The following is a 22,223-nucleotide window of genomic DNA, read 5'->3' on the forward strand; positions in this document are numbered from 1 at the left end:
TGTGGGAGCTTTTTTAAGCTTTCGGTGGGGTGGTGGTTTTGGGGCCTACGAAAACTTATGATAATAAATATTAAGTTTTTTGGGAACATCTTATTAACATATATATAAAAAACTATAGGATTTTCTTCTGCCTGACCGCTTACACAAATATTTAAAGCACCACATTAACTTCCTTAAACATCAAGCTAAAAGGGTCTAATCAATTTTTTATTTTGCATATTTAGAGGATATGAGACAAGTCAGTCTACGAAATATAAATTTGAAATTACCAGGGTCTTGTCCACACATTTCGTAATCACTGATTACATTCGACTTGGCTGCAAGTATTTGTTATATTGCTTTGCGGCTAAAAAGTAGGTACAACTTTTATCATGTTGGTAGTGGGAGTCTCTTTAAAGCCTTCTTGTTTTTAAAACTATAGGATTGGTAAAATAATAAAACGTGTTTTATATTATATTGTTATAAAACGTATATATGGGCCCTTATATGGGATTTATATAGGATTCAATACCATTACAGTTGTGCATCTTAGAGATATAGGCGAGTACTACATAGCTTGTTTGCCGAATCTGAAATAATGATCAAATGTGGATTAGTTGACCCGCTTTTGTTGCCGTGTCCCCCTGCCTTTAAAACAAAGCAAATGAGTGTATATTTTGGTTTGCCATTATTGTTGATAAATGAAATGTTCTGGGTCTTTTCATCCAGAAGACTTAAAAGAAAAGAGTTCTTTATACAATATGTTAATGTAGTAATCGAATCTGTCATTAGTGCGGCTATATTTATATAGATGTAGACACGCGTCCCTACCCGTAATTAAAAATTGCAACTTAAAATCTACTCGTCCTCCTCCTCCTGCGACTCGCTGCTCTGATCGACCGGATCGACTGGATCCGATTGATCCGGCTTCCGTTTGCTGCTGCTGCTGCCGCTGTCCTCGTTGCGCAGCGAGGTCTGGACCAGTTCGCGGGTGAACTTCTGCACCAGACGCAGGGCTATGGTCGGCGGCATGTCGCACAAGGAGTGGACCATAAACTCGCCAAAGCCATGGAACTTGGCATAGGCCGGTGGCAAGGGCTCGGGATAGAAGGAAGGAAATGTGGATAAATGTTGTGACTCCTCTACTGCTGTCCTACTGCGTTTCGCCGGATGCTCCTCATGCTGTGCTCTCCGTTTGCCGCTGCTGCTCTTGTGGACAATGGGACTACTGGTGATGTACTCCGGCTGAATGTTTTGCCGTCGCTGGTAGCTCTCTGCAAAGTGATTGTAGTTCTTGCCATTGGCCACATCGCTTCCGTTCATCTGGCGTTGGTTTTTAATCTCATCGGAATTGTTTAGGGGAATCCTGCAAAGAAATATAAATCGAGCAAAGAAATAAAACGGGCTGGAGCAATAGAGAATATCCACGAACTCACCCCAGCACTGTGGTAACGGGCAGCGTCTGTTCGCAATCAAAGATCTCGCTATCCTCCTCCATCTCGTCCTTGACGCTCATCATATGCCCATTGCTATCGCTCTCGTCCACCTCGTACGGCTCCTCGTCATCCTCCAGCTTGCACATATTTTTAAAGCTGCGCCTGGGCCGTATGTGATCGCCCAGAAACTGGAGGCTCTCGAACAGCGGCCACTGCGACGCCTGTGTGGAGAGTCCATTCTCGACGCGCCGCTTTTCAATGTTGTAACGGTTTCTCAGCGTAATCATGCGATCTCTCAGGCTGGTGGCTGTAAGAAGAAACCGTCATTAATCCCCGCCAGCTTCGGGTGTGTTCACACTCCTTACCATCGTAACCCAGCTTGTGGGAGATCTGTTCCCATTGTTGGGCCACATACAGCTTGTCCTTAAAACGCTTGTTGGTGCGATCGTACAGGACTGGACGGGATCGGTATTCCCGGATCAAACCCAGATCGAACTCGCCCGTCTGCGCGTAGGTGGCCCTTGGCCGGCCACGCCCCTTTGGCAGCGATGGGGGATACAAGTGCGACAGGTTCTCCATGCCCTTAGTTCCTTTGACTACTGCTGCTTCGGTTTCCACGTCGGTGCTCTCCTTTTTTAAATCACAAGATGGTTCCATCTTAGTATACTTTAAGTTCCTTTTTTTTAATTTTTAGTTTTCAGCTTGATGCTTAATGATTCAATGATTTTGATTTTTTAAGCTAAAGCACACTGCTTAAAACTATTGAAGAAAAAGTAACATTAAAAAACCCGCCTGAACCAAAAGATTTGTGGAAACTCAAAACTAAAGATAATTGATGTTGGCTTAAAAAAAAAGAAACGAACAAGAAAATAAGCAAACAAAACAAAGGGCACAAGAAAGGGAGAAACCATCTTGAGGATATACACACTAAAAACTAAGCAAATAAAAAAAAGAGATAAAAACAGGTAACTCTTTGCAACAAAAGAGAAATAAAAAAAGGCTTAGCGAGCGATCTTCTATACTTCTATACTATAGCACATGGACTTTGGTCCGATGCTCTTTGGTCGAAGAGATAATACAATTTCATTTAGTTTACAGAGAAACTCAGGGTGCGTTAAATATCCTTTCCGTTAATTAATTATCCATAAAACCATGCCTGCAACCACCATGTATCCAGAGTAAGCGTTAGCAACATCGATAAACCGATAGATAGGCGTTGCCATCCCTAATCTGCATCTGCTTTCTGAGAATTGTACATGCTTTTTACACGGCCGTTTACATGTATACACACGCGTGCGTAGGTGTGCGTGCCCTATCTGCATCTCTTCTCTTCTCCGCTTCCCTCTCTCTTTCACTCATCCGCTCTTTTGCCATCCCGTTCTCTGCCTGGGTCCTAAGCGAACGACGCGGACTGTCGGCGTCGGCGTCAGCAGCGCAATAAAAACAAAGCCAGAGAATACCATAAAAATATCAAACTACATAAAACAAAAACAAAAAGTACAGAAACGCTACTGCTTGATATTAATTTTTAGCGCAGGCAGAGACGCCACTACTCACACAGCACAGCCATTGGAATCGCTTTATAAAGTTTAAATAAACAATTGCACAAAACCAGGCGGGAGCACAAAAACTACTAATTTATGATGTGCCAGCGGAAGAAATAAACAATATAGAACTAAAAAAATGCATAGTTATACAGAAAAAATAAATATTCGAACGTACAAATATTATTTTTGGCACATTCCCGTTCTGCTTGAGCGTTAATTATAATTTTCTTAATTTATTTTTATAGATTTACTCACCTCGAAATATTCAAATTCAGATTCGCCTCCGTTTTGTATGTATTTTTATACCTATTAAGCGCGCGCTCTTATGTCTGTTGGCGTCTGCTGGCTTTCTAGCTCGATTGCTGCTAGCGTAGCTGTTACTTTAAAAAATCAATATAGACGTAAATAAATTAATTAAGATTGCCTGCGCAACACGACGGCGGCGGAGCAAAATAAAATAAAGCCAGCTCTCCGTTGTTCTGCTCTCTCTTAGTGCTCGCTCTGCCTCAGTCTTAGCCTCTGCCTCAACACGCACAACTAGTCGCAGCAAGAAAATTTTTTAAAATGAAACAAAAATTTTTATTTTTATATTTTACGAATTACGAACGTGAGTGTAAAGGCAAGCGGCAAGAGAGGCGGCACTCACACACGCGCACCACACGCTCTCCCACCCTCTCTCTCACACAGGCGCCGAACCCCATGTAGTAGAGATGCGAGCGTGCTGAGTCTCTTTATCGCGTGACTGCAGATTGCGGCGGTGATAAAGGAATTATGTATCTCTTTTCATAACGTTTTAAACATATTTTTTTTCGGATTTATATTTAACCTAGTGCTCAGAAAGATTAATAGTTTAGCAGCCTTTTTAACCACTTCTTTCTCGCCATTTTTCTTTCACGTAAACTTTATTTTCCAATTCGTTTTTTGTTTTGTTTTATATTTACCATTATTACGCAAACTAAACACTTGGCTTTTGACACATAAAGATCACGGGCACATCTCTAACACTTAGCCAATAGGTGGCATCACTGCGCGCTGCTTGAGTTGTAAATTAGGTGGCAGCCCAGGCGGACATTTTCATAACAAAAGGGATGAAAAGTACCAAAGAGCCCGCGCGTTTGGGAAATTTTTAAATTGTTTTGTGTATGTGGTGATAAATTATTTACAAATGAAAAATTAGAAATATAAATGAAAATATATTAAGTGCGCAGATATTTTGCAACTATTTAACGGTTTTAACTTTTAACTTGATTTGTAATTACCTAAAACTTAGCTATTTATTGGTAAATTTTGGTAAATTGAGCAGCTTACTAATAATATATCTACTATATACTACTATCGTGACTTAAAGTCAACTCACCTGAATTTATATTGATAGATACATAAGCTTAGTCTTATAATTTATTAGTCTTCGAATTGTAAATATGAGATCTGAAATAAACAAAATTTAATCAGTGAAAATACGATTCCAAAGACTTTTTAAAATAATTATAATATTGGATTCATGTTGATTATTACAAACCGCACATAGGCCGGGACAAGTGCAATGTTTAGTTTAAAATGCAAAACGTTGACACCTTCCCGTCCTACGGGAAATTCGTATTTGTTTTCGGAATATAAAGTTTCAGCAAGTACCCGAATTATCTTGATAAAAGTTGAAAGAAATACATCCTTTGATGCTGTTTAAAAATGCTGTGTACTCCAACAGGTAGGCAGGCAGGTAGGCAAACAATGGGGGCTGCGATCAAAGACTATAAAATCTCATATTTCAATAACAGAGAAACATACAAAAAACTATATGCTGCGATTCATATTAAATTTCCGCCCCTACTTGAATGTCCTTTGTGCGGGCAAGGATGGAGCAGACCAACAATAGTCGCAAAAAGGGATCCTGAGCCAAGGAGTGGGATTCGATCCGATCGGATAGGATCAAGCGTTTTTGGGGGCAGGTAAAACTAAACTCAGGGCAAAATCAAGCGTTAAATGAATTTACTTACGCCTCACAGCATATTTGGGAAGAGGAAGCCACAGACAGGTCCGTGAGGACGGACGTAAGCTCCGGGGTCCATTAACAGTTGGCTAACATCAACAAAAATTTTGAAATCCAAAGCGTGACAAATTCGTAGAAACCAGAAACGTTCGGAGGAGAGGCTGGCTGCTTTCTGAGCGGAAGAATTGCCAGGGCAGCAGAAAAGATCGCCCCCCACTTGGGAAAAGCGGAGGAGATTCTTAAGCTGGCTCTCCATATGTGTGTTTTCCTTGGACAAGTTTCAGCCTCAGCGTATTTCGCTTATCTGCCCCACGATTGAGAGCCAGCAAAAGGAAAAAATAGTAGTAATAATAATAATAATAGTATCGCAAGGGGAACAGAGAAGCGAGGCTTTGCCTCGTATTTGTTTATTCGATCGCCGCTGCCGGGGGCTTTCGTGGCCCAAGACGGCATTAGGTTTTAATGTTCCCTGCGACACAAACATAACCCGAAAAAAAGAGACCAGCGTCGCTGCAATAAATTCATATTTATTTATTTTTGTTAGGCAAATACGCCCCCAACGGCACGAAGACTCTCTCCTGTCTCCGGGCCCTCTTCCTCGGCAAGCCAATGAAAGGAACGGGCCCAGAAGAACCGACCCCAAGTCCGAGTCTGCGAGAACGGAAAGCGGAAACGCAAATAGACGCACGATAAAAAAAGAACCCATGCCTTGGCATGAGCAGAAAAGAAACAGAACGGCACATAAATTTGAAATAACTAATAATTCATTGAAAAAGCTTTCAGGGAACCGCAGCGGGCGCCGGGTATAGATCAGGGGCGATTCCAACTGGAGTAGAATCCACGGCCTGGCATGGCGGTGCTGGTGGTGCACAATATCATGTAATAATATTTGCCTAAGCCAACAGCTGACAAGTCAGCAATAGCACATACACACCCTCCCGATATCGACGCCGCGATCGGCAATAGTTCCCCATAGGAATTAAAGGCGCTCTCGAGCACAAGGCTAAGGATGGGGGTTTTATGAGCAAAATATGTGCTTGCAGAGGGGGTTCGGCCTGAGATATAACAGCAAGGTTGCAATTTGCCTCGAAACACCGTATATGTACATATCAATTGTATTAATTGAAAAGGAAATGTAATAAATCAAATACTCTGAGTTAGTATTGGTTTTTTTAAAGTTATTTTATGTTAAAAGTTTTAAAAAATTTGAAAGCGTAATAAGAAATATCCTCTATGCTTTATTTTCCATCTTATCATCATGTTTACTGATCCTAACATCACCTAAAGATAAATTCCAGCCTTTCTGGCCTTCTAGCTTCAAGTTCCCCTAACCTTTTTGTGTTTATAGAATCTATTCCAAAGCCAAGCTTCATTAGTTTTAAAAGAATAGCTCATTAAGGGCATTCACAGTTCGGTTTGTGAACCTTTCTCCTATCTACACATTTATGATGGCCATTTCCCCGGACTTTTTTTTCGTTGCCCGTTGGTCTGTGTTCTAGTTTGAGTAGAATCATTTTTAATGACTCCAAGAGGCAGCAGCAGTCAGGAGCTGCTGCGATGCCAAAGAAAGCATCGAAGGCTTCGACAGGGGAGAGATGGTAGCGAGGGATAAGTGAACGGGAATGGTCATGGATGGCGATGGCCATGACTTCCAGCCAAAAACAGTTTGCATTTCCCATTGTTGATGTTGCTGTGTTAGCTAGCCTTACACTGCTGGCTGCTGCTGATGTATGTACTTGTTGCTTCTCCGAAAAAAGCAAATATGTACAGTGGGACTCCCAAACATTGATTTGTACAATAGTCTTGAAGGGGATATGTATATCGGAATAGTATGGCTAAGTAAAAGTTACATTATAACTTAGTTCCCAAGAATTAAAATAGAATATAAAATTAAAAAATAAAATTGAATTTTAAACATTATTTAAGGAAAGTCTTAGTTATAGAACTACCACTGTGTTCCAGGAGATGGAGAGCTAGCGAGGGCAACGAATAAAAATAACTGTATTAAATGGGCCCAATACCAGGATCAGAAGGGGTTCTTGGCGGTGAAGAAAGAAAAGGTCTGACGCTGCCGCCTGAGAACAAGCCGAGCCAAAACGAACCGAACCGAACCTCCGCTCTTGGCTGTTACAATTTCCAGGCCTTGGAGTCGGCCAGTGTTTTGAAGGAACCTGTTTTGGGCTCGAGCACAGAGCTTGGACCTGGGCCTCATCCTAAGCCTTAGCCATATGGCAATCTAGCGTAAAAGGCGTTCCAGAGCTGGTGGGATTGGGCTGTGCCAGGCTGTCTCATCTGTTGTCTATTTGGCAGGCTGCAACTGCAGCGGCAGCGGCAACGTCTCTCCCGGTTGCAATTGCTGCGGGCCTGTTCGCAAGTGCAACATGTTGCCAGCAACATTTGTTGCAGCCACACTAGCAGATTTTGATTTGCTTCCATTTTTACCATTTCTTCCTACTTTAACGAAATTCTTGGCCCCTTTGATTTGGTTTGTTTTTGCAGCAACTGCAGCGTAATCGAAATGCAATTAAGATGCGCCAGTGCCAGAGTGTTGCAGGATTTTTGACTCGCAGCAAGCGAACGTGGCTGCAATTTATATTCCCGGACAGATTTTTAGAAAGTAGCAGAGGAGTTCGAGTCCAGAGGAGCCCCCCAGACGCGGGCCAAGACCGAGACCAACCCAGCAGAGTGCCATTCGAAAGGCGTTGACGTCGAGAGGTGAGCCGGGCTTAGAACGCCGATCACTGCGGATTGTGGACTCTGGATTCTGGCCAGAGCATGAGGCTCTGGCTCGTATGTGTGGCATAATTAAAGGGTTACCATGGCCACGCCAATCTCCATTCGATATGTGGCGATCTCCTGGCCGCCTCCCCGCTTTTTTTTTCCTTTTTTCTGTGAATTGTGTGGCTGATATGCATAACGGTGGTTTAATATGAGTTGGCGCACAAAGAGCAAGAGCACCACAAGTGGGCATGTCTCCAGAGATCCAGCCACAACCCTCTTTTCAAGGAGATTTCTGCACTGGGAAAAAAGAAACGTCGATAATGAATTGGAAGAAGGATTCTTCAGGAAAATGTTTTGAGCAGAAAATGAAGGTTCTCCTAACCATTATAAATAATATTTGAACTAGGTGTGTTGACAATATTAGCAACATTGAATTAGTCTGACATGTTTTTCCTCAATGTAAGATTCCTCTTCTATAAGTCCGACCACACTCATTTGGTTGTTATCGTTATGGCATAATATGGGCCACTCTCTCCCTGGACTCAGTGCACTCATCAGTCCAAATGGTCGGCCATCAGCGCGTCGTTTATTGGGGTTCGAGCACGGCGAGTAGTTCTCCAATTGATTGCCCACATCTGTTCTGGCTGAGGCTCCATCCTCACCAAAAGGAATCTCCTCCAGATCAGAAATTATTGTTAATTTCGAGCGGGTTTTGAATGTTGGCTAAAAACCTCAATGTGTGGAGAAGCAGAACAAGTCTTTGTGTAATGGCAAAAATTTTGAATTTAAAAGCAGACAGTATCGTATATCAATAAACAGATTCCATTATGAAGGAAGCAAATTCAACAGGTGTGGATTTGTTAACCATCTTTGAATAACTAACAATTAAAAAACTAGTCAAGACAGCACAATAATAATTGTAACATTATACTGATAGACACTTTTAAAGGGTATTTTTTTTTCTCTTTCTAATTAATAAACTAAAAGTTTGATATTTGTCTTTAACATATCTGATGTTGTACCTAATATCCATTTAAACCTATGCATTTTTAGTAGATTATTAAATATATTGTATCCATTTAGTATGTACATATAACCTGTTACAAAATCCCAGAGATTACCATGTTTGCAATCTTCCTACTCATTATATTTTGGTTAAATGTGCAACAAGCAAATGTTATTATCCGCTAATTGCCAAATAGTTTGGCGTATCTCACGTTAGCAGTGGCAGCCAGATTGGAAGGCCAGAAGACTGGGCCTGGTGGACCACGCTCCAACAGCTCAATTACTGAGAAAGAATCGGGCTTGTTGCCAAGGAGTCCGGGTTAATAGCTAATGATCTGCGGCAAATATGCGCCATTTTAATCCCCTCACCCGGCTCCTTCTATGCCAGCGTCTTTGGAGCGGAGGAAACCCAATGAAGCAAAGTTCTCACACAAATTAAAATTGCTATTCGTTTTTTTTTTTGTTTTTGGGAGTTTCTACGCAAATGTGTAGGGGATGGATTGGATGCTCCAAATGGAATCTCTCTGCAAAAGAATTTAAGCCTCCGATTTCGCAGAGCAGAAACCGAACCGAACCGAAAAAAATAAATGCTAAGAGCTAAGCAAATTTTAAGCTTGTGGCTTCTCATAGTTATATGGGGCATCGTCCGTATAAACATACATATGTATGTATGTACATACATACAGACCTGATGTGTGTATGGTCCGTGTTAGGTATTCGATAGCGCCAATTTGATATGGCGGCCAAGGAGCACAAATTAAGTTTCTCAGAAACAAACGATACAAAAATAAAAAAAATGAGCGGAATACTACCTGAACTGAGAAGAGAAGTATCTCCCTCCCGTCGTCTTCTCCTCGGACATCTAAAGCTAAGCTATCTTCCTTGGGTTTGGTGCTTTATGTCCGTTCAGATCGTAAAGCAGTTAGCAACGCCATAAGGAAGAGAATCTCTCGAAAAGAAAGTTGGCAACCAGCAACGCAAATAAAGTGAGTAAAATGCCTTGAATGGAGAAAGAAAAGCCAACGAATAAGATGTTGCGGCAGGAACTTAATTTTTCACTGCGGCGTTTTTAATGGCCGCCCGATAGTTAAAAAAAATAACACAAATTAATGAGTAGTAAAAGCGAAACGGCCGACCGGCAGAAGACGCTCTCAAAGGCCACAGAATCGAAATCAATATCCAATCATTAATCGTTAACTAATTCCGTGAATTCTGGGCTCCTCTCTCTGCCATCCTCAAAAATGGGCACTCGACAGAGTCTCCATGTCCGTCTGACGTCGTCGTCTGCCTTGTGCCCCATTTACCAAGTTCCAAAAACGCAACCAGACATGCCACACTAAAGACATATATTTATGCCCCAAAAGCAACTTTTGGCGTATTTAGAACAGCAACAACAAACACTACAACAACAACAAACAGCTTCGAAAAAACACAAATATCAAGATAAAAATATTTTTCGGTCGGCCCTTTTCGGCTTGATCTTGGACAGTGGCTCTGCACAGCAAGAAAAGTGGTTTGGTTTGAAACAAACAATTAATTATACCTAAACTCTACATAAATTTTGATTTCTATTATTTTTTAATTTAATTTAAAAAAGAATATAGCAGAATTTACATATTTTACCTACTTCATAATGTTGTTTAAATAAAATAATTTTAAACATTATATTTGCATATAAAGCTTATATTTTTCCTGTCTGTATGGTTTCCCCTAAACCAAGTATTTACTGATTGTTGCCTTTTTGTTGTTATCGTTCGATGGAGCGTCTGTAGTCTGGGATTCGTTTCTTTTGGGCCCTCTTCAGGGATCTTCTACTGGATCTCCTCTGGACTCTGATTCTGCCGCACACGCGTTTTGAATTCGATTTGCCGATTTCGGCGTTTGGACCAAAACAACAACAACAACAATCGACGACCATGAAACAATTTTATATTTTTGTGCAGAAAAAAAAGATCAATAAAATTTTACCGACAACTGTATTTGGTTCAGACCGAAAAGCACAGAGGGCCCTAAAATTAGTGACCAAATTGTCATGAGGCGACGATAGCATTAAAGGGGAAATGGGAATCCGAGGGTTTCGGGACACATTTTTGGTTACAGTAATCAGAAAAAATTAAAAAAAAAAACATATTTATATAAATTGGAGCGCAGCAGCTGGAAAAAATGTGAAGATCGTTTTCTGTATGTGTTTCGTTTTTTGGTTTTGTAAAAGCCGAAAGTGTGAAGTAAAAATTAGGGAAGCTGTAAGCTAAGAATCGAGGTTATGTTTGAGACATTGGGAAATAAATAAATTAATATATAATTTAATTTATGACCTATTTAAATGTAGTACATATTTAAATTTGTAAATTGTAAAAATATAGTAACTTGCGAAGTTATGAAATCTAGTTGAGTGCTAAACTAACCTTTAAAAAATGTTTTCCTACAAATGTATGAGGTCTAGGTGAAATAATTACTATAAATATTTTTGGTTTATAGGCAATGTTATTTTGAGAGTCTCAATATTTCTTAGAAAGAAATTCCTTTAAATTTCCAATATTCTGCTATTATCAATTAACTGCACAAACAAACTAAAAAAGAAAGCTCTTAGTTCCACAGAAAACTAAAGAAATGGAGGAAAAAAAGGAGAGGGAGGAGAACCGTTCCTGTAATTCCTGCAGAGTCCATGGCTGGAATAGGTGCGCTCTGCTGCAACAACAACAACGGCAACGCCAATTCTCAGAAATGAGAGTGTGTGGGAGGTAAAGCTGAAAGAGGAGAAAAATGAGGAAAGAGAGCGGGAGGAGCCGTCACTAATGAATTTGTATGCACAAACCGCAATGATTTGGCACAAAAACAAAAGCAACAGTAACGGAAATGGGAGAGCAAAAGGGAATAAGGATCAAAAATGGCAAAAAAAAGAGCAGCCGCAGAGCAACATTATGCGAAATTAGTGCAGACAGCCGAAAAACGCACCTTTTATGATTCTTTAGCCTCTCAACATTTTACGATTATTCCCCCGTTTCATTTCTGTTTCTTTTCGTTTTGTGTGTGATTTTTGATTTATGCAAAAGCAATAAAAATTATTATAATGAAGGCGCTGACATGGCTGATGGTCAGAGCAAAAATCCCAAGCGAAGAGAAGAGCTGGCGACACGTGATTATGGTGGGAGAGAGGCGAAACAGGAGGTGGAGCAGGAGGCGACGATGACGATGCTGTTGCTCCTTGTCCGTTACTTTTTTCCCCACCAACTCCCCCTCTCGCGCTCGCATGTCTCTGGGGTAAAACATCATGAAGCGCGCGGCAAAGAAAATGAGTCAGAGTGTTTGTTTCGACTTCTGCACAAAGAAGTGCTTCTTATTTCTGCCGCTTTGTGCGCTACGCTCTCCCCAAAAGCACATGTAAATAAATCATAAGGCGACAGGAAAATCGCCATTTTCGCAGCATTTTAAAAGAACGTTGGCTCCAACTATTTGATGGTCGTCAGCACACATAAATGCTCTGCCTCGCACTTTGGCTTTTGGTAATTATCTCTGGAGAGTTAGTTGGCTGCTGCACCCAAAAACGGTTGAACATAAAAAAAGCAACGGCACTTTTATAGCTAGCTGAGGAGGAGATTACCTTTTGGGAGTTCGAGGGGAGGAGGAGTCTGCGCCAAAAAGCTGAGCAGAGAGTGCCCGCGAAAAGAGTGGGCGAAGAAGAGAGATCCCCGAAGATGATACACAAGCAATCAAAAGAAATGCAACGGCTTGCATCCTCCTTCTCCGCCCATCTCACTTGACTTGCCTTGCTTCTGCCTTCCCGATGCACCGTTACGCGGAGTTGAGCGCGGGTTCAAGATCACCGCACCCAGAGTTAAATGCTGTTTTCGGCACATTCTTTGCCTGTCTGTTTTGCACTTTACACAGAGATTCCTTTTGGAATTTTGTTTCCATCATTCTCTTGTTTATTTCTTTGCACTTTGCGGGCTAACGGTTCTGCAGTTAACAAATAAAATAGCGCGCGCACACAAACTCACCGACAGATAAACACTCGAGCACTGTTCAACGCACCACGATCATCATCGCTCAAAGATCGTCGTCGTGCCAAAGGCGTTAAGTTCCTCGATCGGCCAGGAGTTGGACACTGTTTTTCACTGCTTCTTTTCAGAGGAGAGGTTTTTCTCTTTGCAACCGCCGCCGTCGACGGATTGCGCGCAATTGATTCGAACTCGGGCGGCAGCTCAGCTCGAAAGCCACGTCAGTGTGACCGCGCTGGGCTTAAAAAAAATACCATTTCGGTTTCAAGAAGAGGGTGCATCATTTGGCCGTTATAGGGGTGGTTTACTTTGTTGGACGGTTTAAAACAACATTGAGTGATCAAAACCCTTACATTTTTATAGTAAGTCTAGAACAACGTAATCCCCTGACGTAAAGAAATTCCTTGTGGCAGTATGACCGCAACGGCAACGATATAAAAAAGACAAATCAAAAGAGAGACAGAGAGAGAGAGAAAGTATTTTCTCAGCTCGAAAGCCGAACTCAGCCGAAGTTGTAACACTCCTGCCGAATGGCCTCTGCCGCAGCAGGCAGCGGCAGCGACTGCAATAGACTACAGAGAATTCGATCTTCTGCTGAGAGATCCTTTGTTGCAAGCTGCGCCTGCGCCGAAATTTTTGTACTCTCTTGAAACCAAAGGAAAGTTCTAGTTTTAATAGGGTTTTAATAATTGGCTAATTTTATACCCTTCCAGGGTATTACAATTTTAGTCAGATGCTTGTAACGCTGTGAAGAAGTCATTTCCGACCCTTTGAAGAATATATATTCTTGATCAGTGTCAAACAGCCGAGTCGATCTAGTCACGCCCAGTCGAAAAATAGATTTTCTACATTTATTCAAAATTTTATAAGGGGTTACATCGTTAAAATTGTCAAACATTTGAATATTAAAATTTAAAGCTTTCGGAATTAAAGTTATTGCTTTCTTGGCTTAGTAAAATGATATTATATATTTAATTTTTGTCCTTGTTTTTATATATTTTATAAGTTTTATTTCAGGAATAAAAAAATTGTAAAGCAACCACTACGACTAAGTTAGTTAACAATCTTAAAGCTTAGAGTTCGATGTTATAAAGATCCCCTCAGGATCTTGTATGCAGACTGTTAACTGCATTCCCTTAAACCTAAGCTTTCTTCTCAAAAAAGGAGAAGATCCACTCCACTGAAAGCCAAAAATAAGACGAAAATTAAAATAAAACATTAAGGAAACAAAAAAAATGTGGTCGGGCGAGTAAGACTCTGCCGACTAATGACCGCCCCGAGCGGCTGTCCTGGTAAAAGTTGTGAACCTTGGGCCCCGGGGACAACTCCATTAGGCGGCCCACATTCGGTGGCTACTGAAGCCGAGTTTGCTTCAATCTTCAATGGGAGAGCAGGTGCATCCAAGTCCAGCCCTCGATCGAGAGTCGTAAGGAAATTTGCGGCGCGTGGCTAGAGATCGAAACAAAAATAATAAAAACAGAAGAAACCAGAAGGTTCGTGGTAAAACCAGCATATCCCCGCATCAGGAGTCTCGAACAGGCACGAGTCATCTTCGGACACATCTGGATGGGTACAGAGTCTTAATAGTCGCACCCCGAACAGTGCTGACAGTTCAACAAGTTATATGTCGGATCCGAAGCAAATGAATTTTGCAATAACTATCATGTTAAAGGATTTGTTTAGATTAGGAGATCCTAAAAGTGTTGCTCATCTTCAGAACTTGTTTATCAATAACTTTCTCTCTGCCTTAAGCTTAATTTGGCAGAGAGTAGCGGCAGCAATTTAGCATAACTGAAAGCCAAACTGAGATCGGCAGCGGGCAAAAGGCATCATTAAACACATTAACAGACGGCCGACGATGTCGATGGCAGGTGATGCCAACAAAGACAGGTTAACTGACTGACTGAGTGACTGTGTGAACAACTGACTGTCTGAAGGACTGCCGAAAGGAGCAAATGAACGAATGCGTGAGTGTTCCAGTGGCGAGGCCAAAAAACAGCAACTGTACAAAACGAACTTGAATTGTTGGAGACTTTTAATGGGCTTAGTCCGTGCCTGAGGCTCTCTCTCGCTTCCCGACTCCTTTTGTTAATTACAAAGGATGCGCAACAGGACATCTGCCATATGCCAGTTGAATAACCCCGTTCCAAGTTAGTCTTAACCCCTTGGGTACAGCAATAAATATACAATAAACTGATCAGTTGGATTTGGAAACCAATCCTCTAGGTATACTAACGGAGGGGACTATTTTGTAGCTAAAGTAGCAATATGAGGAAATACAAAAGCAATTAAAAAATAAAATAAAAACCAAGAAAATAACTAACTTATGGAAGCCAAAGTTTAAATGTATATCCTTTCAGTTTGATATTGAAATATAGGACTATAATTAAGTTTCAAATATTCGGTTTTTATCAATAGATATTTAAAGAGATAACAAACTTTAAGGGTATTTTACGGTTCTGTTATTATTAAGGACCCCCCATCAAATGCTTTAGTGGGTAAAGCTTTTAAGTTTGTGCGCAGCTGTACCTACTCTGCGATCGATTCTTGTGATCCTTGCGCCTTACGCACTCCGTTTCTTAATATTTTTCTCCTTCGGTGCCTCTGCTTCTTTCTCTTTCTTTTCATTTGCTTCTGCTTCCCTGCATTTCTAATCTCTATTGTCTCGCTTTGAGCGGCAGCAAGAGAAGCAGCGGCGAAGGCCAAGCATCCAGCGGCGAAACTAGTTTACCTTTGAGAACCAGTAACGGTACAAAGACGCTCTGCCTCACAGTCCTGCCCCCTCTACCTTTCCATTTTCCATTTCTTACCTTTTAGAACCGTTGAATATTATGTTTTGATTTCTTGCAGTTTTTCCTAACGAACCATGCCAAATTGTCTAATCTCGACGAGAATGTCTTCACACCCATGTGGACGACTGCAAAATAAAAGAAAGGGAAAGGGGGAAATAGCATTGGGAGTTGGAGTTTTCCCGCCCTATTACATTATCGTTTACATGGCACCACCCCGAATCCCAATCCGGGAATACATCATGTTATATAGGGACCTTTCTCCCTGATCCTCGGTCGCTTCTTCGGTTTGCCCTCTGGCCCATTAAACAACCGTCGAACGGCTTTATTAATTTCCTGTAATTTGTTTATGCTTTCAAAGCAATTTATTTTCCACATGCGGCTGCCACATTTTCACCCAGAGGGGAACTAAGGGGTTAAGGTTAAGTGCGGCAGGGGAAAATGAAAATAATAACAAAACATTGATATTTTAAAGTTAACTTAGCTGCTTTTGGATTGAATTGTTTGCTAAAAACTGTAAAAAGGAACTTTTTAGATAAATTATTTTTAAATTCAAATTACATTTTTAAACTGAATGAGAACTTTACAAAAAAAAACTGTGAAATTGTGTTTTTAAATACACTCGTTTCAGATCCTAAAGATGGAAAGGGTTCCAGTACCGTCCAGAGCGATAAAACTTTACTATATATGCACATATATGTACATTCCTGTGAAATGCTAAATAAGAGCCTAAATAGTAAATCCCCATAATAAATAGAAAAGCTCTACCCATAGTTATTATTATTATTCATTATTTTATAATTATTTCCTTCCTAGGCAAATTCATTTTTACCTTTATGTTGATGTATTACATCAGTAACATGTGCATAAAAATATGACTACATGTGTTTGTTTAATAAAGTTATAAATCTTAAGTCAAAACATAAATGTGACATTGATCTACAACTGCTGAAAAGGAGCTGTTAACCCTTTTTTTTTTTGGTTCTCACCGAACCAATACGAACCTAAAACAAGAAATGAAGCTAACTTCGAAAGGCAGAAGTTCATATACTCTTGCATTTAGCCATAGGATCATGGGTTCGAATGTGCAATCGATCATAACTACAAGCTTGTATATAGTATATATATACATAAATATATTATAAATAAAATCGATATTTTTATATATTAAGTTATTGGGTAAATCATAGTTTTTCAAATATCACATGACTAAGCCAAAAACTAATTAATTTCAAATCGGAAAGCCTTTTTGTGCTAGTTTTTATAGGGCTAGCAAAACTGCATACAAATTTTTGAGATTTAAAAAACGAATTTTTTTGTCAAATTTTGACAATTTCAACGATGTAATCCCTTATCAAATTTTGAAAAAACTACGAAAATTTTGTTTTCAACCGGACATGCCTAGATCGACTCATCTTTTGCAGCTGATCAAGAATATATATGATTTATATGGTCGGAAATGACTCCTTCACAGCGTTGCAAGCTTCTGACTACAATTATAATACCCTTGAAGGGCATTAAAAATGAGAAAAGGAGGAAATTTTTAAACAATTTTTGGCCATCGTTACGTTCTGTTTTTTTTTTGGCAGATCAACTTTATGACCACAAAAGGCCAAAACAAATAAAATCGGACAAGAGAACAGCATGGTGAACGATTGCAAATTACAAGCCCGATTCTGCTGGGAAGCGCCTTTTGCAAAGAGCAACTTTTGCAGATGCGTTAAGGTTAAAGTACGAGTATCTCAGGGATCAGGAGACCAGGCTCCTCTGTCGTTTTGGCCATGTTTTGGTCATTGGCAACGGCAGCTGCTTCTTTGCGGCTCTGTCGTCATTACGAAAAGGAAGCTAAAGACAAACGGATATGCGCCGCACATCAAGCAACTGCTTTTTTGCTGCCCTGTGTTTTCTTTTCTGTTTATTTTCGGCGGTTATTGCATTGCTTTTTGGGCTTTTTACTTCTTGGGCGAAAAATAAATTGTGCGACAGGTGCGACAACGACAGCAGCCGAACAAGATGCACTGCATCTGGTGGTCGGAAAGGTATACACGTGAAAAATAAAAGGATGATCTTAATATAAGACAATAAATCTATAATGCCTTAGAATTATAGCAAACTATGGTCCCTTACGAGATCCGCCTGTGTGTTAGGAATATTTCAAGCAAACACTATTATTACTATTATTATCTCATGATATAATAATAGTCTTAAGTAATTACTTTGATCAGATAATGAATTAAATTTAAAAGTACTTGGAAGTTACTTTGGTATCCCTTAGTCGGGTTTTCCGAATGTCTAGTTCATGTAAACTTTATATAAAAAATTATATTTATTACATCAAATTGTGTACAATTTATTTAGTCAATTGTATTTATTTAAGGTTTTATTTATATAAGAAATTTAGGAATTTTTGCCTGTGCAGTTTAAACGATCGAAGCCGCAGGAGAGCTTTTTGTGTGGGAGCGAAGCTTTGGATGTGATTTCGGTTTTCAGTTTTTGGTTTTTGGTTTATTGTGTCTGCTGTTTTTTTTTTTTTGGTATTTTACAGCTGCGCCATCGATAATTGCCAGGAGGCCTTACATGGACCAAGAAGATGCAGATCAGGACGTTGCCGCAGCTGTTACTTCCGCTTGACTGGAGTGGAATGGAAGCTGTAAGGGGTTCTTCTCTCCCACTCAAACTCCGGACGATCGATGTTCGGTGAGGTCCTGTATCGATCCCTTTTCTAACTCTAATCCGCCAGACGAGCCGCAGACAGAAAATCCTCCGCTACCTGTACCTGTTACTGAGCCTGTTCCTGAGTCTGTCTGTTTGCCGATATTTATTTTGATCCGTTGTGGTGATCTACATGCATGAGGGAACCCACGAGATCCTATTGAATTAATGTGCGGCATTAGCCAACAGGTTTTGGCTTGCATGTGTATGTATATATATATATGTAGCTCTCTCACGTAGCTAATGGTGTCCTAAATAACAGGTGTGGAGCGATCAGTTCCACTGGTGATCCTTGCCCCGATTCCGGAGCACCGATTCCTGGTAGAGCGACGGGCCCACCCGAGCACGTAGCGAATCGATGAGGCCTGATGGGTTTCGGGCCAAGATCGCTTTATGAGAAGATCCAAGAGTACAGTCCCGATCGGTGGTCGAAAGCAAGTAAACAGGGCCAAAAGGCAGATGTTTGCATATCGCCAAAAGATCGGTCAGCATTTCTTCCTCCTCTCTTACTCTCTGTTGTTCACATTTTGCATTTCCAAGTGCAAACACAGCCGAATGGAAAGAAACCAAGACGAAAGAAAAACAACATTTGAGCACAAAGACTGAGCAGAGACAAAAGGACACTGGTCCTGCACATCCTGTCGTGATTTACGGTTGCAAAAATGATCGATCTCGAGCGGAAAACAAATTTACTTGCGGCTTAAGACCCGAAAAAGGACAAAAACACCAAGGGAACATTAACATTTTCCGTCCCAGGGGATCCTTAATCCCGGTATCATGCATTTGGAAGTCTTGCGCAAGACTGAATTTCACGATTCATTTGAGCCAAGGTGAAAGCGTCTCTTTGATCGATCTCCGACAATTTGCCATCTACTGCCCATGTGCAATGAAGTTGTTAGCGCGAATAACCCTCCTTGGGGCAACGGCTGCAGTGCATCATCCATCGATCGATGGTGTGCAAATTTGGCATGATCACTTATACGGATGTTATACATCGATCTAAGCGCGAAATCTTTCAGTTCTGAGAGGTATTGAGGCAATAAATCATGATGCACAGGGGATAAGCTGACAAGATCAGCAAAAGACTTGAGCTTGAGTGCGCGGACTAGGTAACAGGCAACAGGGATAAGTAACTGAATTAAGGTTGAGCTAAGCCGGAGATCAGCTAGGAACACGAATCTCTTCTAATGATCAAAGATTCCTGCGGGGTTATAAACATAAACATAAATTAACTTGTTTTATTTCATGCAACTATTTTAAGAAATATATTGACAAGTATCTGTAGTTAAGGCGGTCAATGAACTTGAACTCAATGTGGAGGTGATATTGTCCCCATCCCTACAAAGATTTCGGTGCAGCCTCCTTCTGAGAGATCCCCCACACCTGAGCTCCCTTCCATCGGTCTGATCTGGCTGTTTGCTCTGGAGATCGCCTGTGTTTGTTCAATAAAAACAAAACTGTGACTTAAACTCGACAGAAATGTAACAGAAATTGTATTTGCAGTGACTTGAAAACAAATCAAGCGATCGAAATGGGCTGCGAATGCAAATGGAAATGTGAAATCCTTTATTTCTTCTGTATTTTATTTTATTTATTTTTTGTTGTTTTGGTTTCTTCAAGGGCGGTGCATCATCATTAAGCACAAAATGTTGAAAATTTATGAAGATTTGTTCGAGAAATAAAGGCGGCGAAATGAAGAAAATGCCGCCGATTATCGGGGGCTTTTGTTTTTTATTTTTTGTCGGACAGAGATTTAAAAACTTCCGGTTTTTACAATATACAATTCGATCGTCGTAATTTGATATGTTTATGCGATTCCGGGCGATTCGCATAAACTTGGCAAAAATAAGAGACAACACAGCAACAGCTGCCAGGAGCTTTTTTGGGATGATCGCGATCATCTCCTGTTCCCCGCATCCTGTTCCTTGTCTTCGCTCCGTCTCGGGGCCTGTTACAATCGCAGACAATTAAGCGGAAATGCGATATGAGAAATGTTGCACTGCTCCGGATTTGAATGCGAATGCATTTGGTGGTTCTTCCAGAACGGAGGCATAATTATGCCCACAAAGGCGCAAAACCAACTGAGGCCTACCCAAATCAAACACACAACAAACAGCCGAGGGATATGACGTGGACGTGGACGTGAACAAGGACGGGGACAAGGACAAGGACAGCGTTAAGAACAAGGACAAGGACAAGGGCTGGGCCAAGGACAGGAACAAGGAAAATCCAGCGTGAGAATACTTCAACGACGCAGTTGAATTAGGGAGCAGGACTACGCAACAGATTTTTCTGCGGTATCCACCAAAAGCAGCATCAATACACTGGGAAAATAGTTACCAACTTTTTTTTACCAAGAAAACCTCAGTTTCCATTTCTAAAAAAGTGATTTTTAACTCCTTAAAATAATTAATACTTTCCAAAATTATCAATTAACCGTATCTCTTTATGAACCCTTTATGAACAATATTCTTTAAAAATGTAAAAAAAGTTAAGAAGACATTATCCAAAAAGGATATTATTGAATTTTTTGTAGTGCACCATCCTGTCGCCGAACTACCCCATAAAGGGAGAGGAGCAACAGGGGGAAGGAGGCGCAGAGTGCCACCCCATTTCCGGCCTTTCGATGCCATTGTGCGTTGGGGTTGCATAAATTATACAAAACAATGCTCGCATACACATATATATTATATGAATCTGCCAAGGATCAAAATCGAAGTGCGTAGTTCTTTCAATTGCTTTTCAAACTAGGTTTTACGCGCTTTTAAGCGATTTTCGGTACAGTCTCTCCAATACGAACAGTTGGTGGAGAGCAGAAGCTCGTTTTTAATATCTTTCAGATGAAGTTGTTTAGCTTATACACATACAAAAATTTCATAAGTATAGCGTATTAAAAACAAGTAAACTTAAAGTTTATTCCGACTCACATTTGTCATTTTTAAAAGTATTAAGTCTGTTCAATTTTCCTTAAGTAGAACATCTTTATTCCAACTAAGCTTAAATCTTTATGAGATTATTTATAGCAAAGGATCAGCCCTTTCCCATATTTCAATCTTTAAGGACACTTAAATTCCTGCAGTGTATTATACTGACTAAGCTCTAATTCAAAAGCCACCCCAAGTTTTTTGGCAACCCAAAAAACAAGGTTACCAGGCAAGTTGCGAATGTAAGTCGCAATAAATGTACAAGGTTTTCAACTTTGGCGAGGTTATGGAAGGATGAGCAAACGGAATGCGTAATTTGCGAGCAGATTTCCAGCAACAGGAGACAACACACAAGGTCCTTCCAAAGGATTATGAGCAGCCCAAAAGCAATCACGCAATTATGATACTCTAAATTTTTTATTTGAATTTTTATTAATTAACTTTTTACTAACAACTAAGGAAATTTGAGTCCTCTTTTGGTTTACCCACAATCCTAGAAGTAATTGGAAAGCTGAATCTTTTGACTTGGGATTTTCCAAAAGAATCTCCATTTCATAACAATTTAATTTCGATCCGCTCGAATACATCATAAATATGTGTAGTTATTACAAAAGCACTCGTTAGCGAATCAGTTTTCACTTAATTTCGAAGGGTATTTCGATGCCTTAGCAGCGTCTTGGAATCTGTCTTTTCCGGGGTGTTACCTTGTTTGAAATTTTTGGGGTTGGCGAGGATTATATTATTCTTGTATATATATCGAGGAGGAGAACAAAGGCTACGGTTAAGGGATCGTTGGTGCGGCTCAAGGACAACGGGATCGAGTTCCATTGCATGCCAGGACATGCTGCCTGCCTGCCTACCACCGGGGAAAGTAGAGAAGCACATACACAATGGTCTGCGAAATTATGAAATAATAATCAAGTAGGGCATAATCATAATGCCGTAACCTTGATGCAAAGGTAAACAATAATTAAGCCAGGCTGCGGGGATCTTCTGTATAGAAAAAAATAGGTTTGCCAAGGGGAAAGAAGAGCCATCCCGATACTGATCGCGATCCGGGATCACAATCACTATTGCACACGTGTTGCTTCCACCCGAACAGAGCTAATCCACAGAAGCAGGCTT

At 40.6% G+C, this 22,223-nt stretch overlaps 1 protein-coding gene across 4 annotated transcripts; it reads right to left on the reverse strand.

Annotated features, from left to right (window-relative positions):
• Nucleotides 1–644: 644 nt before the first annotated feature.
• On the reverse strand, nucleotides 645–12,856 carry jigr1 (jing interacting gene regulatory 1). Of its 4 annotated transcripts, XM_020962829.2 has the most exons (6): nucleotides 12,674–12,856; nucleotides 4,320–4,390; nucleotides 3,218–3,342; nucleotides 1,781–2,045; nucleotides 1,416–1,722; nucleotides 645–1,345 (listed from the first exon to the last, which is right to left on the reverse strand). In XM_020962829.2, exons 4-6 carry the CDS (start codon nucleotides 1,992–1,994, stop codon nucleotides 838–840), a joined length of 1,029 nt encoding a protein of 342 aa, XP_020818488.1. In that variant the 5' UTR covers nucleotides 1,995–2,045; nucleotides 3,218–3,342; nucleotides 4,320–4,390; nucleotides 12,674–12,856; the 3' UTR covers nucleotides 645–837. The 4 variants fall into 4 exon arrangements, with proteins under 4 accessions (XP_020818488.1, XP_086695027.1, XP_020818491.1 ...); XM_086838901.1 differs by lacking the exons at nucleotides 4,320–4,390; nucleotides 12,674–12,856 and having other exon boundaries at nucleotides 1,781–2,174; nucleotides 3,218–3,651; XM_020962832.2 differs by lacking the exons at nucleotides 4,320–4,390; nucleotides 12,674–12,856 and having other exon boundaries at nucleotides 1,781–2,042; nucleotides 3,218–3,616.
• Between the last annotated feature and the right edge of the window lie 9,367 nt (nucleotides 12,857–22,223).

The sequence above is a fragment of the Drosophila serrata genome, unplaced genomic scaffold (assembly GCF_035046125.1).
Source record: "Drosophila serrata isolate PLE 108 unplaced genomic scaffold, ASM3504612v1 contig_360, whole genome shotgun sequence".
NCBI classification, from domain to species: Eukaryota; Metazoa; Arthropoda; class Insecta; order Diptera; family Drosophilidae; genus Drosophila; species Drosophila serrata.